Source organism: Schistocerca nitens, unplaced genomic scaffold (assembly GCF_023898315.1).
Source record: "Schistocerca nitens isolate TAMUIC-IGC-003100 unplaced genomic scaffold, iqSchNite1.1 HiC_scaffold_465, whole genome shotgun sequence".
NCBI classification, from domain to species: domain Eukaryota; kingdom Metazoa; phylum Arthropoda; class Insecta; order Orthoptera; family Acrididae; genus Schistocerca; species Schistocerca nitens.
The window spans coordinates 1,520,385-1,539,348 of NW_026045998.1; the positions used below are offsets into that span (position 1 = coordinate 1,520,385).

The window sequence follows — 18,964 nt, forward strand, 5'->3', positions numbered from 1 at the left end:
GAAATTGTATGTGTATGTATGTTAGTAAGAAAGAAGAACGTGCAAAAAGTGACTGCTGATGTTTCATGGGAAAATAACAATCACCGATGTTCCAGGTCACTGGAGAAGGATTTGACAGCAAAATAGCAGCCTACGATGTTCCAGGGTGAAAAAAAAAAAACTCTTAGACAGGAAAACTGCAGCTTCTGATATGCAAATACAGCAGTAATTGTTTTCTGTGTGATAATTGTGGGCCCTGTGAAATTGTTAGGAAAGAACTGAATACACACACGCACATCGCCCGCAGCTGGAAGGTCGAATGCCTGCACGTGTGCTGTAATTAGTCCGGTGTCGTCCTCACGATCCCTGTGGAAGCGATACGTAACAGTACGTTTCCAGATTCGTCAGCAAAAGCAGGTTTTTGAAACTTTGTAAGCATGCTCTGTTGCGATAGTTTGTGTCTATCTTTAGCAGTCTTCCAGTTCATTTCACTCAGTATCTCTGTGTCCCTGTCCACAGATCAAACAAAACTGTGACCATCCATGCTACTCTTCTCTGTATGCATTCAATATCCCCTGTTCATCCCACCCGGTGTGGCTCCTACACTGTAGTGGTTAATAAAAAAAGAAAAGAGAGAAGAAAAAAAGGTTGAAAATGTGGGAAGAAATCGTAAGTGAAAATATTTTTTTAAGATCGTTAATGACCGTGAAAAAAGGGAAAGAAAGAAAGAAATGCAGATCGGACTTTGTATTAGAGAAAGGCTATAGTTGGGGTGGTCCTTGTGGCGTTTTTGAGCAAAAGTTAAACCAATTTCCATTACAAAACTTACTGAAAAGAAACAGAGAACAACAAAATGTAACTGACAGGGGGAAGTGGCGTAGATAAGAGTTCATCCTTTACCAGGTTAACTTGTCTTCCTTCGTGCGGCGTCCAGGTCTTCAAAAATCTCCTTCATTTCGGCGTGAAAAGTCTGCTCCGAAATCTTGCAATCGTTTATTTATACCAATTAAAATCATCTTGATACTGTATGCAATTTAATTTACTTTGCTACTTCCATCCTTCGAATTTCTTAACAACTTCCACAATGTGTCTACACATTAAAATCAGATCAATGCTAGCTAATAAGTTTTTTTTTTTTTAAACGTCTTCATCAGATCACGTCTGCCGTAAGCTTCGGCTATCAAGAGACAATCGAGAAACGGATAAAAAACGAGTTACAATTTTAGTATTTTCTCTGCCGTCGAGCGCTCGTACCGCTGCGACGGGATATTTTTTATCTGAGGGAACGAGTGTAGCGTGGCGAAATTCAAAGTCCCACTACAACACACTTGAGCAATCTTCTAGAACTGGTTGCACGAGTGATTTGTAAACAACCTCCTCTGTAGACTGATCGCACTTCCACAGTATTCTACCACCAAACTGAAGGCTACCACCTGCTTTACCCACGAATGAACATATGTGATCATTCAATTTCATATTCCTACAAGGTGTTACACCCAGGTATTTGTGAGACTTGGCCGATTCCGAGAGTGACTCGTAGATATTAATAGTCACAGGATACTAAATTTTTTTGTTCTGTGAACTACACAGTTTTACATTTCTTAAGATTTAAAGCAAGTTGCCAATCTCTGTACCACGTTAAAATGTTATCAAGATCTGGCTGAATATCTATGCAGATTCTCTCAGATAGGACTTCATTATATATAACTGCAACATGTGCAAAAACCCTTATCTTACTATTAATATTGTCTGCAGTGTCATTAATGAACAGCAAGGATCCCAACACAAGTTCCTGGGGCACACCTGAAATTACTTCTACATCTGACGGTGACTCTCCACCCGACACGCCGTGTACTCCCTACGAAAAAGCCCCGTCCGGTCAAAAATTCCACTCGGTTCCCCGTACGATCGTACTTTCGACAATAAGCGCCGGTGCAGTACTTACTCAAAATGCTTTTCGGAAATCGAGACGTACTGCACGTATCTGGTCCCCTCGGTCTAAGTCTTTCAGTACGTCTTTTGAGAAAAGTGAGAATTTGGTTTCACACGATCAGTGCAGGTTTATATGCAGGTTGTAATTCCATTTCAGATACCTCATTGCATTCGGGCTCTGCACGTGTTCTAACATTTTACAACAAAACAGTGTCAAGGGTATTAGACAGTTGGAAGGGCAGTGGGCAGGATGTTCCTCATTTGAGGTCACAATGAGAGGTAGTCGAAACCCTGGCAGAGAATGTCATTCGGTTGCTCCAGTCCCGGGTGGTACCGAGTCACGAGGGGAATGCTCCTCTGTAGCTGGATGGAGGGACTTCGGGAGATGTCGGGTGACCGGAGGGACAAGGCACGGGAGATCTGTGACTAAACACATTAAAAGTTCAGCTGCAGCCTGGGGCTCTCTCGTCACGACCTCTCTCTTTGCGCAGAGACCTACGACGGAAAACTTTTGCAGGGAGTTACTTATCGTGTCCCGCAGACTTCCTCACCCTGCTACCGACATCTAGCGAGACTCCCGCACACTCACACTCGCGGAAAGTACTCGCAGGTGACTGTCGGACGGGGGCTACCGGCCTGTCGAATATTCACACAACCCCCCCCACCCCCCACCCCCCTCCTCCCCACCTACACGGAAGACTCTGCGAGTACTGTCCGAAAGTACCGAAGTGTCCGGTAGGAAAAGACTCGCTTGCGTCCCAGTCTCGAGAATGTAGAGTAGGCTGAACCGTCCGGTTTCCTCCTGTGCAGGTCCGGGACGTGGATGATGACGGGGAACGGAGTGATGCACAACGGGTCGACCGTCATCCACGAGTACGGCCAGAACCTGGACCGGCTGCAGGTACGTCGCTGCTCCACTCCCCGGCCGCACCGGGCGAGACGAGTCGTCGACGACCGGTAGCTCCGATTTGTACCAAATACGTTTAGAAATGTTTGATTTGCTGTAAGTACCCACTCTCGATTAAGTGCTGAGAATATTGTGTACGGCATTAAACTGAGGATATATCTGTCAGTAAGCACACGTTACGTCCCCCTCGTGGCTGCACCACGGGGTTTTACGGTAGTTTTCCATTTAGCTGTTAACGTAGGTGTGTTGTGCTCTGTGAGCCTCATTGTGCTGGCTGACTGACTACGTGCCTGTGCTTAGAGAAGGACCTTCACGTGCTCTCACTTTTTAGGGTTCCGTACTTCGTAACCCTTCTAAATTGACTGTGTGAATAAATTCATTTTTTCTAGCCGAGATGTCAAATGCGAGATCTGGTCAAAAAATTCCGGAACATTCGTAATAACGTGCAGTGGTGTCTTTGAGCAAAATGTAGTTGGCTTCCTCGCACGAGATTTTGTATACTGTGTCACCGCCTAATGTTCCGCTGTTGTCGGTTGTCGTTCGGCGCTGTCTTTAGAGTCGCACAGTTTGCAATTTGAGATACGGCAGAGTTGGAGGAATAACATCTCCGCATTAAATTTTGCGTGAAACTCGAGAAAAACTTGACAGAGACACACTGAATGATGCAGTGAGCCTACAATGGTGGGTGCTTCAGCCGCACTCGGTGTTACGAATAGTTCACATGGTTTAAAAACAGCTGGACGGAAGTTAAGTTCGGGACGCCCTTCGACGTCTACCGACTACACTCGAATCGGGAACGTCGAGAAAATTGTGCGTGCCAATTGGAGACCGACTGTCCGAGAGATTGCAGAAGAATGTTACACTTCAGTTGGATCGTCACAAAATCCTGGCACGGAGTCTCCGAATGCACCGCGTTGCCGTCAAGTTCGCCCCGGGGCTCACGAATCGCGACCGGAAAGATGTTCCTTACGAGAATTGTAGCTGGTGATGAGAAATGGTTAAGGTGTTGAGACTGAGGTTCGATCTTCAGAATGGATCGGCAAAGGTTCTCGATGGCAAAAGAAAAGAAGCTCGTCAGGTCAAGTCAAATGTTGTAATTATGCCGATAGTTGTCTTCGACTTCAGAGAGATCAGTTCATCGTGAATTTGCACTCTGTGGACAAACTGTTAATCTACGGTACTATCGGGACGTGTTATGATGCGTGCAAGAAAATGAGAGAAGAAAACAGGTAGAAATGCATCACGATAATGCACCCGCGTATTCTTCCCTGTCGGTGAGTGACTATTGCACAAAAAACAAAAACCCTGTGCTGCCTCGTCCTCCGTTACTCTCCAGTTGTGTTTCGATTTGTGTGGCAATCCGACCCTTGGAATAAAAATGTTTAATAACAGCAAGAAAGTCTGGTTTCTCCATTTTGGTGAAGCTATCTGACCATGAAGGAGCAGTAAAAATGTACCATTCTTTCCTGGAAATTTGCCAGATTTATCAAACCACTCTAATAAATAGGAGTTGCTGGTAAACCTACGTGAGGGGTATATTTTGATCGGCTTTGAACATGTTGTACTGTAGAGCAATATAAGACACACACATTTTATTATATGTGTGGTCCTTGAAGAAGGAAGAAGGGGGGAGGAGGAGGAATGGTGTTCAATATTTCTAAATGAACCTTGTTGAAACAATAACAGATGAAAATAAAAATTCAAATAAAAGTGCTATGGTTTTTAGCGTACGTTACAGCGGTGCCACACAGATTTGTGGGTAAATCATTTTTTTTCGAAATCCACTTCCCCCTCCCCACTATTTTGTTTTTCATTTCGTCATTCAACTAATATTAAAATACATACCATCGTTAATATCAAATTCAGTCGTATATGATGAGGTGGTATTCCTAACAATGACTCTTGTAATGAAATTGCAATCGTCCAAAGCATTTGGCGCGCAAAATCGAAATGCAGTCAGTACTTTTTTTACTCAAAGAATTCTGTGCGTCTTCATTATTGTACAGATTTACACTAATGTTACAACAATTAATATAATTAAATCTGAAAAAGCTACTACTTGAAAACAAGACTGAAGAATACACTAAATTATGCTACAAAAAAAAAAATTGTATTTCATAAAATTAAGTGTGTGTGTGTGTGTGTGTGTGTGTGTGTGTGTGTGTCAGAAAGACATATTAAACAATCCAATGTGACAGTTGGAATTGTAGCAGACATGGCACGCATACAGCGACATAAGGTTACTTGTAGCTTGTTTCTGACAAATACGTATCTGGAATACCACTTCATCATATATGATTGACTTTGGTGTTAACGGTACTATGTGTCTTTCGTCTAGTCAGATGTTGAGATGAAAAAGAAAATAGTGTGTGTGTGTGTGTGTGTGTGTGTGTGTGTGTGTGTGAGAGAGAGAGAGAGGGCGGGAGGGGGGGGACTTTTGGGGGGAAAAAAAGAAAAAACAACCTTTTTCAACAAATCTGTGTGCATAGTTGTAATGTAAATTAAAAACCGTAGGACTTTTATTTGAAGTTCTGTATATGTGTTATGATTTCAGTGGTATTCATTCAGAAATATTAAACTCAATATTTTTCAAGGGAGTGTTTCACTTCCTTTATTGCTGTACAGACATGTACACAGAAAATGTCACTCTTATTTTGCACTACAGTAATATATGAAACTTCCTGGCAGATTAAAACTGTGTCCCGGACCGAGACTCAAACTTGGGACCTTTGCCTTTCGCGGGCAAGTGCTCTACCACCTGAGCTACCCGAGCACGACTCACGCCCCGTCCTCACAGCTTTAATTCCACCAGTACCTCATCTCCTACCTTCCAAACTTCACAGAAGCTCTCCAGCGCACTTGCCCGCGAAAGGCAAAAGTCCCGAGTTCGAGTCTCGGTCCAGCACACAGTTTTAATCTGCCAGGAAGTTTCATATCAGCACACACTCCGCTTTAGAGTGAAAATATCATTCTACAGTAATACGTATTTGACAACAATTAAAACCGAAGTGTGTCCCTTGGGTAGGTTTACTTGTTAGTGTAACTGAGAGCTGTGGCGTTTTACGTTGCATTTTTTTATAATCTACAATTTTTTTTATAATCTCCAAATTTTTTTGACAGTTCTGTTAATTTAAACGAGACTCGTTCTAGTAGCCCGTAAGTTTTCCTCCATAGAACGGACGGACCGAGGACACGACTCGCCCCGTGCCGACAGGTGGGCGACCGCGTGGGCGTGATGCGCACGGAGGAGGGCACGCTGCACTTCTTCGTGAACGGTGTGGACCAGGGGAGTGCGGGGGCGGGCGTGCCGGAGCAGGTGTACGGCGTGATCGACCTGTACGGGCAGGCAGTGCAGGCGACCATCGTCGACCCTGCCCTGGAGCACATGTGCCGCTCCGCCTCGGACACCACCTTCAGCACCACCAACCGCACCGACGCCGCCGCGGCCGGTGACGGAGACGGCACCGCCTCGTACAGGTAACGAGCGGGAGCACTTCTCCCGGGCACGGGCAAAAGTGTGTGCCGGGCCGGGACTCGAACCCGGGACCTCTCGCTTACTGGGCAGACGCGTCGACCGCTCCGCCGTCCGGACGCAGGTTGTATCGCGAATGCACAGAGTATCTTGGAGCACTCACAGCTTTCTTTCCTTTCTGCTCCCCTCCACCTTCAATTTACATAATACTTATCACTGCTGTGGATTCTGCATCGTGTCAGTTCAGATTCCATGTTTGAGTCCCTGTCCGGTACACATTTTCACTCGTCACCACCGACTCTCCACAAAGTCCCGGTGCAGCTAATATCATCAGTTTCTTCCCTTTCCTTTCCTCCTTTTCTTTCCTTTCCTTTCCTTTCCTTTTTCATCTCCTCCCTCTCCAACTTCAGTTTACGTAATATCTATCGGTACTGTGGACGTCCGAAAGAACGAGACACCACGCATTCGTGTGAGTGTAGTATAACTTGTCAAAGGGAAGTGTTTCGTGTTCCTGCAGATTGTCGTACGATGGACACTTCTCAAGTCTTTTTGAACGACACCCAGATGGCGCTGCTGAGATGTAGCATTACTGTTGATTTGAAACTTGCAGCAAAGGGAAGTGTTTCGTGTTCCTGCAGATTGTCATACGATGGGCACTTCTCAAGTCTTTTTGAACGACACCCAGATGGCGCTGCTGAGATGTAGCATTACTGTTGATTTGAAACTTGCAGTTGTTATTGCTAGAGTAGTGACAGCTGAGAAAATGATGGCAGAGTTGTTGATTTACAATGCAGTATTCTACTTCACCTGGCACACGTCAGTAGAGATACATTCTTTGTTACCTCTTTGTGTATCTCTACCGTGATCTCTCGAAGGGCGTGGCAGGCTTCCTCTCCAACTGTGTGATAATTGTTGTCAGGAAACTCAGTACGACAACTGAAATTTCTGTTGGAAAAATGTACATAGTTGTTTGACTTTTGAGAGGGTGGCCCTCTTTGAATGCTTGAAAAATAGCCAATTTGCCTGATCCCCCCCCCCCCCCCAAGTAAATTGAAAAGTAATACTAAATCCAATGATATAGTTTTAATCTTTACAGTTTTGTCTTTGAGAAATAATTTCTACCTTCACATTGCACAATCCCTGTAGCCACTGCACCAGGTGGGAGAGCGCCTCACACCCGCAACATTTGTCATCGGCAGCAATTCCCGAAGTCTTCCTGTTCGACCTGTAGCAAAATTATTTTGTAAGAGTCAGTTTCAGGATATTTTCTGATGTGTCGACAGAAGTGCCGACACAGTGTGTTTGAGGAGACCGAAATGCACGCTATAAGCTCACGAAGGATGGCGTGAGGTCTGAAACAGGATACGTAATGAATGCTATAAAGAAAAGTACGTAGCTGCTGGAATACTTAACTTTAATCCATCCTCGTGGTACATCGCTCTTGACGATACAAGTGAGACTCTTTAGATACAAGCTATGTAAGGCTAATGGCGCCTTGCTAGGTCGTAGCCATTGACTTAGCTGAAGGCTATTCTAACTATCTGATCTGCAAATGAGCGAGGCTTCGTCAGTGAACCATCGCTAGCAAAGTCGGCTGCACAACTGGGGCGAGTGTTAGTAGGTCTCTCGAGACCTGCCGTGTGGTGGTGCTTGGTCTGCGATCACTGACAGTGGCGACACGCGGGTCCGACATGTACTAATGGACAGCGGCCGATTTAAAGCTACCACCTAGCAAGTGTGGTGTCTGGCGGTGACACCACATTTTCTATCAGCGTACATAGGATAATTGGAAAATATGACGAGAAGATTGAGGGGTCGAAATGAAAGTAATTTTCTTCGCCCACAAAACCGTGACAAAAGTGTGAACTGAAAATAGAGTTTTGAAGATATCCGAAAACAGCTACGTATGTGCATGGTAGAGAATCAAATTTAGAATTCTGGCATCAAATTCCGAACAAAATCGTATGTACCTTTCTCGAGTTCTGTTTCCCGCTGTAACAATACGACTCAAGATAGATGTAATGGAACTTGGATAGCGTATTTGCCTCTATGGGTTACGGTAGAGAGATCGATCTTTCGGTCCTGTCTGTATATTTATATATAATACTGCATGAATAGAGGATGGGCAAGTGTAAAGCTATCGTTAAAAATGCACACCGCACGATTTGTTACGATTTGGTCGGTCATAATAACAACAACATGCTTTTGAATACAATTAAAATGTAACGGCGATACCTGTTTAATGTTATTGGAAAAAATATGTAGTAGATTAATGAGTAAGGTAGCCCATCCCATAAGAAGAGGTAAAATTGGGCATATTGAGGTGTTTTGCTTTATATTGACGAAGTCGATGATATGGTGTCATTTTTTTCGTTGACTCTTAGAAATAAACAGGTAGAGAAGTGCTAATTGTGAGTAGTGAAAAAATATAGGGGCGAGTTTTAAATAACTACAGTATACAATCAGACTAACAAATGGGCATTTAGTTACACGAAATCGCGGATAGCGAAGTGTGGCCATTAACTTGAGTACACCTACAGGGCGGTCAATCCCGGGATAAATCTATACGCGTGTCACAAGGGACGCAGTATTGAGACTGTTTTTTTTACTTATATCGCGGAGATTGGGCTCCAATTTATGAAAAGGAGAAAAACGTTAACTTTTACCCGAACCCTTAATAATAGCGGGTCAGAGAGAAAAGTGTGTAATTGTCTTACGCCTAAAAAACATGCGTGGAGGCGGTGGCTTAACTAGAAGAGTCACTTACAAAATACTGTATCATTATCATGGACTGTTGTGTCGAGCAACCAAAACTGTTCCTCAAAGGGTTTCCATGGAACTCGGGAGTTTGGGTTCGGGCACTCGCATATACTCCACATCAGAGTGTGGATGAGTGGTGAATGTGAAATAAAACTGTGAACAAAGTTACGTTAAATAAAACAGAAGTAACAAGACAGTTGTGTGTTGTCAATGACTTGAGGTTACCATATACCGTGCTTTAAGAGCGACGCGCCTTTCCACTCGGTATAACGGGGCCTCACAGCGACGACGACAACGCCGATGACGAAGGAAGATACGGTTGACCGCCAATTTAAAAAATACGGTTTTAAGAAAAACACATTTAAAATGTGGGGTTGCAGTTTTTGCAGTTGCGTCAAACGTATCTGTAGCGTGCGCTCTCCGGGCGGGAGGCAGTCCTTTCGGACACGAGAGGCGGCTCACTCCCTGCACCTTCTCTGTGGCTGCGGCGGTCCCGCGGGCCTCGTCGGCAGCTCCTGACGTCCGCTGCTCGATACACTTCCGTGCAGAGGTTGTAAAGAGCTGGCCCGATCTCAGATTCTGGAACATTCGTAATTTACTTAATGTTTGGTGAGACACTCTTAAAATTATGTTTCAACTATTTTTTTCTGCTGCAAATCGTTTTTGTAGACACTTTTTTTACAAATCTGGTTGTAACCGATAAGTCTCTCGTGAACTTGTGACAAGTGTACCAGATTTTTATTTTATATTTTTTTTAGAAAATGTGTAGTAAAAAAATTGCAGGATATTCTCAATACGCTTGTCGACTACTTTTCAACATAATCACCATTCGAGTTAATGTGTGTAGTGAGGTGTGGCACGAGCTTCTCTCTCGGACTGACCGTGGGGTCGAGTGTGCCTCCGTCATCGGCACCCGTGTCTTTGAATAACGGCTTCCGGCACACTCCTCAGTATTTGCAGCCGAGCTGTTCGTCTCGTATCGGGCCACGGAGTGCGTCCGGCGACGCGGCTTTTCAATTGTGTCCTCTGCACAGACTCACTCGATGCCCTTCAAAGTCTACGTGTGCTGCACACCACCCGTCTCTCGGTGCAGCGGGTCCAGGAAAACTGTCTCTCGCTCACTCTCGGTGGAGCCAGTGTAACGATTCTGTGGGTTCCTCGTCGTGACGGTCTGCCAGGCAACGAGGCTGCTGCCGAGGCTGCAGTCCTCTTGCCTCAGCCCGCGAGTTCCCGTATTCCGTCTGACAATCTCGGTGTCGCCGTCTATCGGGAGTTGGTATCTCTTCGGCATCGCCAGTGGTCCTCCCTTCACGGGAATAAGCTCCCGTGTATTAAGCCTCTCCCAGCACCTCGGACAATATCCTCCCTGCCCTCCCACCGGGAGGAGATTATTTTGACTCGGCTGTGTACGAGGCACTGCCTTTGTACCCATCGTCATTTGCTAAGTGGCACTACCCCACCACTTTTAACTGTCTGCCACTTCTTGACGGAATGCCCATTCCCCTCCCCCCCTCCCCCCCCCTCCCGTAGCAATATGGTGAAGGACATTTAATTTTCAGTTTTGGACCTCCATTTCTGTATGGTGTCTTTTTTTAGCTGTTTTTACATGTGCCTGTTCTTAGCTGTCTTCTATTGTCAATTGTGGCTGACGTATAATCGTTTACCTCCTCTCTGTGTTTGTGTTCTATAGTTCTTGACTCGAACGCGTATGACCCCAGTTGTTTTTTGCGCCCTACAGCAAAACAGAACAAACAAAACGAACTTCTGTATACCCTCCTCGAAGAACTCTCCCGTGAACTTCCTCCCACACTTCAGAACCCCTTCCTGCACCCGATCTTCGGTTTAAAATTTAATTCCTCCCACGTGTGCCTTCAGGAGGATGAAAAGATGATGATGTGAAGGCACCGACTCAGCAGAATACTGGGGGCACTTAAGAACACCGTAACCGAACGAGTCGGAGACCGTTTCGACGGCCGGGGCCTTTCGAGGACGGTCACCGTCGTGCGACGGGCGCACTCCTCTCGTCGGCATTTCCCTCGATTCGTTTTGACTGCTCCTTTTTTGGGCGTCTGTGTGATCGTGGGTCCTTTCTCACAGACGAACGTGCGAGGAGGCGACGGACTGTGCTTACACCAGATTAGGAGGACGGGGTTCTGCAGGATATTGTGACGAGCCCTAGTACGAGCTCCGGGCGAGTGGCCCTCCGACACGGCGTAAGCCGCAGTAAGATTAAGTGTGTCCTGCGTGACAGCCGCTACTGCCCCTGTCACTTCGCAATCCCACGGAAGCCACTTCGAATGTCCGTTGTGACGTGGATGTCTGTACTGTGTTCCGGGACAGTTTGTTATTATTGCATGCACAGCATCCATTTACAGACACACAGGACCTTTTTTGCTCCGTTTCAGACAGGAATCTGTCCCTGCAGTTTGTCGGTTTTATTAGTGTTCACCCTGTGTGTGTGTGTGTGTGTGTGTGTGTGTGTGTGTGTGTGTGTGTGTGTGTGTGTGTGTGTCCGTCCGTCCGTCCGTCCGTCCGTCCGTCCATCTGAGTGCTCATTAGAGTGTTGTGTAGAAATTTAAAGTAAATCAGTCAAGAACTTTTAGATTCTTAGTAATAACATGTCTCCTTTATGCATTACACATTTGGTGTACAAATTGATTCTTATTAACGTTTAAAAATCCCCAGAGTGAAGTAGATGATGCTGAGATAAGGTATTTAATATAAGATAAGACAAACAGGGGCTGGAAATGTCAGGAAATACCCCAAAAGTGGATGTGAAATGTTGAACATGTGACGTCATCAGATGACGTACCTTGCTGAACGTGTAGCAGTTGGGCGTACTGATCGTGCACTCCCCAATAGGGGGCAGTGCTAGACATTGCCCTGCAAGACTGCTCCATTTTTGAACACCTTTCATAAATGTGATCTTTAATAAATGTAGAAGTTACAATATTATCTAATCTACCTCAATGTAAGCAGGCAACATCTCTCTCTCTCTCTCTCTCTCTCTCTCTCTCTCTCTCTCTCTAATTTTTTATTTTTTTATTTTTTTATTTTTTTTGTTTTGCCAACTTTTATTTAGTAAGGATGATGTAGCTCATTTACTGGTAGCAATGCAGTTCACAAGCTTATGCCTAATTACTTGTGATACAGTATGGTAGTTTTTTGCTGTGCTGTACTCTGCAGTTAACCAGTAGAGACTGCGAGACTGGTAAATAAAATAATGAATATGACCTCACAGTAAACAATTGTCTGAAACAGTGTAGAAACACAGCACCCGCCAGGCACAGGACTCGAACCTGAGCCCCACGCGCTACAGTCGAGCACTCGAACCCGGTGGCAAGATGATGTGACTATTCGACTCGTGTCAGGACAGTCAGATGCGACAGACCGGTAGAAACATTAACGAGAATTACCCTGTACGTATATTTTAAAATGGGTGTATAAAAGCATGTGCATATTCGAATGCAACATTGTCATAATTTCAAAGGAATCAGTGGAGAACTTTCAGAAATTTGAAATTTGAAACAAACATACAATTACTTTTTTATATCAATTTCACACATAATTATTACCTATATATGGCACTATAGTAGGTACACAAAACCGCACATATTCGAATGTGGCATTGTGTCAAAATTTCAAAGCAGTCAGTGAAGAACTTCCAGAGATTTACAAATGTGTACAAATTTACATTTACGTTTTCATTTGTAGAGATTGCAGCAAAGACTGCGACACGAAAGCGAGCCAAAAGCCCATGAGCAATGCGAACCTTGTCATCTCGGTTTAGATATAAATTACAGAACGGTATTCGTCGACGAGCCGAACGTTACAGTCACTGCTCACTGCGAGATCGGATGCCGCGGTGGAGTTGTGGGCACGTGACTCGGTAAGGCGAGTACGAGGCGTTACCCGAAAGCTCCCGGAGTGTGTTTGTAGGCAGCCGGTGAAGTCTCCGTAGTACAACAAAATGCCACCAGGAGGCACCTCGCGCACAGTGGCAGCTCTTGCAAAATTTCTACAGGTGTCCTAAAGCCTGGTGGCCTATAGCCTTTTGACTGAGAGGGTAGTGATCATAACAAAGTTGAATACGTTAAACTGAACTGTCCAACTATATGTAAATTTTCTAATTACAGTAGAATGTCGATTATGCGAACGTCGGTCAACCGAACGACCGCTTAACCGGACTGTGTACTCGCTCGCACCTGTTACTCTCCGTCATCCCCCTCACTCCCAAACCGAGTTTCCCACAGTAGTCGCCGCACTGCGCCACCGCTGCTTCTGATGGGGCCTTTGCGAGGCGCTGCTGACCGGCCAATCGACACACTTCTGTCGGCTCGGCACCGGCAGTAGAAGTAGCGGCAGTATCAAAGCTGTTCACAGCAACAGCTGCGCCGGCGTAGAGTTGAGGCGTGCTGCTCCGCGCAGTTTGGAGGATTGTGTGTCCCCGAGAAGAGCTTCTCACGGTGCAAACGGTCACCTTCTGTTCTCTGTTACGACCACTCGCGTGCTGTGGCGTGAAGAAGTGAACTTGACGTTACAAAATGCTTAAACGTAAACGTGTTGTCCTTTCTGTGAGGGACAAGTACGAGATTATTACTATATATTCCTACTGAAGTTGCCATTGTATGTTACTTTGTAATACTGAAAGAGATGCCTGTTTTTATGAATAAATTTACTGTACAGTACTTCTTTTTGGCAAATAAACTTGTACAGTTAGACTATCCGAACAAACCAGTTTTCCGAACACCCGTGTCCCCCAATTACTTCACATAATCGACACTCTACTGTAATAGTTTAACACTGTGAAGGAGGAAAAAAAAGGCAACTTTGGGACTCGAACCTGAGCCGACGAATTGCCAGTCAGTGTGGTTGACCACTGGGCTGTGGAACTGACGAGTGAACCACTGTTCAAAAATCCCTCGCACTTTGCGTGTAAGTCTTCAGAAAACTTGAGCGCTATTGACCTGTATACGTGTCCCGTTCTGCCGACTTCCTCACTGCTGCGGACAAGTTACTTCCGTATCTCGGTGAATAAAAATGTTTTAGAGCATTTATCGTACAATATAAGTGCCTCTTTGTGTGCTACATTTGCAAAAGAACTCATTTCGATATATTGAACCGTTCACGAAATATGACAGTTATTGTGACAGCACCATTTCAGATGCACGGGGACGAAATGGGAGTGTTGAGACATTGTTCACCGGAAATAAAAACTGATATCTCCAGAATGAAGTGGGGTATCATTCCGCTCTCAATTACAAATAAAATTTCAAAATATTATCTACATTTCGTACACAGCAATATGTGGGTTAAAATCGACTGTACGCAAAGTTAACTCCGTGCTCAAATATTTTGCAGTGTACGGTTTTCAGCCCGTACTTGCACAGTACAACGTGCAGATTTGAGTTACTTCAGAAGTTAGAATTTACACAGAAAAACCAGAATTTCACTCGTTAGTGTTTGTCGAGAAAAACCAGAATTTCACTCGTTAGTGTTTGTCGAGAAAAACCAGATTTTTGCTGGTTAGTCTTTAAGAGTCACCTGTGATTACCTTCCGGCTCACGTGTATCCAGAGCACCTACTACGTACGTTCTACTGTCACAGTGGCCGAGCTCCGAATGCGATTTGACCTCCACGGAGTAATTCTTCTAGTCCCCAAAATACGTGTGGACGTTCTGTCATCTGATCGGCTGAGAAACACCTCAGCTGCTCCGATCAGAACCGAATAGCTTTAGTGAGCAATTCGTTAAATGAACAAATTTAGAAAACCCACAGATATCGTAACTCCTCCTCTAAACAACTAAATTATCGTAAGTATTATTTTCTTATAAATTTTCCCTGGGCTTATGACTCAGATGTGCTGTCTAGAAGCGATTCTCGTACTGACATACTCCATTAATAGACGTGGCAGTATTCGCTTATTGTACTCGAACTAGCTGAGAAAAATGGTGTTGCGTGGATCAGAATACGTGGCACGGGAGACGGCCTGAAAATGTTCTAGATATGAGAAGCGTACAGATGCATATCTGATTAAGGGTATTACGAATGCAGTTGTTTTGTTAGTAAGGTAGCTCGGTCGCAATGCGTAGCAGTGGGTGAGTGTGGTGGGCAAAAATGCACGAAATATGGAGCAGTAAATGCTCTTAGCTACAGCTAAATAAAATGCACTGAAGAACCAGAGAGACTGATACACCTGCCTAATATCGTGTAAGGCCTCCGCAAGCACGCAGAAGTGCCGCAACACCACGTGGCGTGGACTCGGCTAATGTCTGAAGTAGTGCTGGAGGGAATTAACACCACGAATACTCCAGGATTGTCCATAAATCCGTAAGAGGTAAGAGTACGAGGAGATGGAGATCTCTTCTAAACAGAATGTTGCAAGGCGTAGTAATTCTGGACGTGTGGGGTGTCACATTGTCCCGCTGGAATTGCCAGAGTCCGTCAGAATGCACAATGGACACGATTGGATGCAGATGATCAGACAGGATACTTATGTACGTTTCACCTGTCAGAGTCACGGATAGAAGTATCGCGGGCCACGTAACACTCCAATTGTACACATCCTACACCATCACAGAGCAGCCACCAACAGTTCCCTGCTGACGTGTAGGGTCCGCGGATTCGTGAGGTTGTCTCCGTACCCGTACACATCCGTCCGCTCTATACCATTCGAAACGATGCTCGCCCGACCGGGCAACGTGTTTCCAGTCATCGACAGTCCAATGTCGGTGTCGGTGGGCCAGGTGGGGCGTAAAGCTTTGTGTCCGTGCGGTCATCGAGGGTACACGAGTGAGCCTTCGGCTCCAGAAGCCTGTACCGATGATGTTTCGTCGAACGATTCACACACCGACACTTGTCGATGGCCCGGCATTGAAATCTGCAGCAATCTGTGGAAGGGTTCCACTTCGTTAGTCATTGGTCCCATTCTTGCGGGGTTTTTTTCCAGCCGCAGCAATGCCGGAGATTTGATGTTTTACCGGTTTCCTCGTATTCGCGGTACACTCGTGAAATGGTCGTACGGGAAAATCCCCTCTTCATCACTACATTGAAGTTGCTGTGTTCCATCGCTCGTGTGCCGATTATAACACTACGTTCAAACTCACTTAAACCGTGACAACCTGCCATTGTAGCAGCTGTAACTGATCTAACGACTGCACCAGACACTTGTCTTATACAGGGCATTACGAAAAGGTACAGCCAAACTTTCAGGAAACATTCCTCACACACAAATAAAGAAAAGATGTTATGTGGACATGTGTCCGGAAACGCTTACTTTCCCTGTTAGAGCTCATTTTAGTTTCGTCAGTATGTACTGTACTTCCTCGATTCACCGCCAGTTGGCCCAATTCGAGGAAGGTAATGTTGACTTGGGTGCTTGTGTTGACATGCGACTCATTGGTCTACAGTACTAGCATCGAGTACATCAGTACGTAGCATCAACAGGTTAGTGTTCATCACGAACGTGGTTTTGCAGTCAGTGTAATGTTTACAAATGCGGAGTTCGCAGATGCCCAATTGATGTACGGGTTAGCACGGGGCAATAGCTGTTGTATCGAGACAGATTTCCAGAACGAAGGTGTCCCGACAGGAAGGCGTTCGAAGCAATCGATCGACGTCTTAGGGAGCACGGAACATTCCGGCCTACGACTCACAACTGGGGAAGACCTAGAACGACGAGGACACCTGCAAGGGACGAGGCAATTTTTCGTGCAGTTGACGATAACCCTAATGGCGTCAGAGAAGTTGCTGCTGTAAAAGGTAACATTGACCACGTCACTGTACAGAGAGTGCTACGGGAGAACAAGTTGTTTCCGTACCGTGTACAGCGTGTGCAGGCACTATCGGCAGCTGATTGGCCTCCATGGGTACACTTCTGCGAATGGTTCATCCACAATGTGTCAATCCTCATTTCAGTGCAAATGTTCTCTTTACGGATGAGGCTTCATTCCGACGTGATCAAATTGTAAATTTTCACAATCGACATGTGTGGGCTGACGAGAATCCGCACGCAATTTTGCAATCACGTCATCCACACAGATTTTCTGTAAACGTTTGGGCAGGCATTGTTGGTCATGTCTCGATTGGGCCCCACATTCTTCCACCTACACTCAATGGAGCACGTTATCACGATTTCATGTGGGACACACTACCTGTGCTGCTAGAACGTGTGCCTTTACAAGTACAACACAACATGTGGTTCATGCACGATGGAGCTCCTGCACATTTCAGTCGAAGTGTTCGTACGCTTCTCGACAACAGATTCGGTGACCGACGGATTGGTAGAGGCGGACCAATTCCATGGCCTCCACGCTCTCCTGACCTCAACCCTCTTGACTTTCATTTATGGGGGCATTTGAAAGCTCTCGTCTACGCAACCCCGGTACCAAATGTAGAGACTGTTCGTGCTCGTATTGTGGACGGCTGTCATACAATACGCCATTCTCCAGGGCTGCATCAGCGCATCGGGGATTCCGTGCGACGGAGGGTGGATGCGTGTATCCTCGCTAACGGAGGACATTTTGAACATTTCCTGTAACAAAGTGTTTGAAGTCACGCTGGAACATTCTGTTGCTGTGTGTTTCCATTCCACGATTAATGTGATTTGAAGAGAAGTAATAAAATTAGCTGTAACATGGAAAGTAAGCGTTTCAAGACACATGTCCACGTAATATATTTTCTTTCTTTGTGTTTGAGGAATGTTTCCTGAAAGCTTGGCCGTACATTTTTGTAACACCCTGTATAGGTGTTGCCGATTGCAGTGCCATATTGTGCCTGTTTACATATCTCTGTATTTGAATATGTGCTTCAGTGTATGACTTGTAAACTGTATTGTACATGTGAAAATGTTTGTATTGTTTCACTCGCAATGTAATGTAATGGTGATACAGTCACCAAAGTGTTTCATTCGTACTGTGATGGGTGGAAGTGGGTGATTGTTGTTGGCAGATATCTCAGTGTAATGTGCAATGTGGAGCACTTAGTTATTGCAGAAAAAGGTACCCTCCGTACTGGCATAAAAATTACATCACACAGATATATTTAATCTCGGGCAACACCATAGGGCCAATGGTAATTTAGCAATGTTGTGTTAACATAATACTATTTAAATGAAGCTGGAACGAAATGGAACTTACTTTGTTTCATTAGGCATTAGTGAAGTGTATGACGAAAATGCGCTAAATTACGAAAAGTATTATACTCGTGAAGAATAAGCAAAATGTTTATCCGAAATAACTGTGGTGTTCCATTTGATAATTCATTGGTTACTTTAGACTATTTTTATCTTTGTCCATCTGGGTTTTTTTATTTTTTTTTTTTTTATATATTTTTTTAATCCCTGTCGATTGTCTGTAAAGCGTGATTGAGAGAAACATTACTGAGAGATTAAAAACTGATCTATTGGTTATTGCATGTCCCTTTTGAAGTCCGAGTGAAGTAACAAACACATTTTCACACGTACAGTTAGGTTCGTAAGCCACAGTGTGTATAGCTTTTCGTAAGAGTAATTAGTGGTCCATATTTTGTGGATTTTGCCCACCACATTCACCGACAGCCGTACACTGCAACCGAGCTCCCTTACTAACAGAACGAGCCCGAGGGCCGACTCCCACCACAACCGCGAGTGGGAGTGGCACTGCGTGGTCGCAGCAAAATTTCTGTTGGTACTTATACACGCGAGCCTTTGTGTGTAGATGTAGATAAACTGTGCACTGACAGTAATAAGTAAACAGTTACGTCAGTAATAGTCAATAGAAGTCATAATAGCTGTAGAAAAACAAGTTTCATTTCATTATTTTGACTACTTAAAATTTCATAATCTGTACGTAGCAACACTGTTTGGCTACAGCCGTCACTGTTAGGAGCTGCTGCCGGATTGCGGTGCACGTCTGTTACGGAAGCTGTGATTCGCC

General features: G+C 45.0%; 1 protein-coding gene across 1 annotated transcript in view; it reads left to right on the forward strand.

Moving 5' to 3' along the window:
* LOC126232175 (neuralized-like protein 4) overlaps positions 1 to 18,964 on the forward strand; it is a 295,692-nt gene that overhangs the window by 115,750 nt on the left and 160,978 nt on the right. Inside the window, exons 12-13 of the mRNA XM_049942472.1 lie at positions 2,722 to 2,812; positions 6,033 to 6,295. Coding sequence (XP_049798429.1) covers positions 2,722 to 2,812; positions 6,033 to 6,295 — 354 coding nt within the window. The remainder of the gene's footprint in view (positions 1 to 2,721; positions 2,813 to 6,032; positions 6,296 to 18,964) is intronic.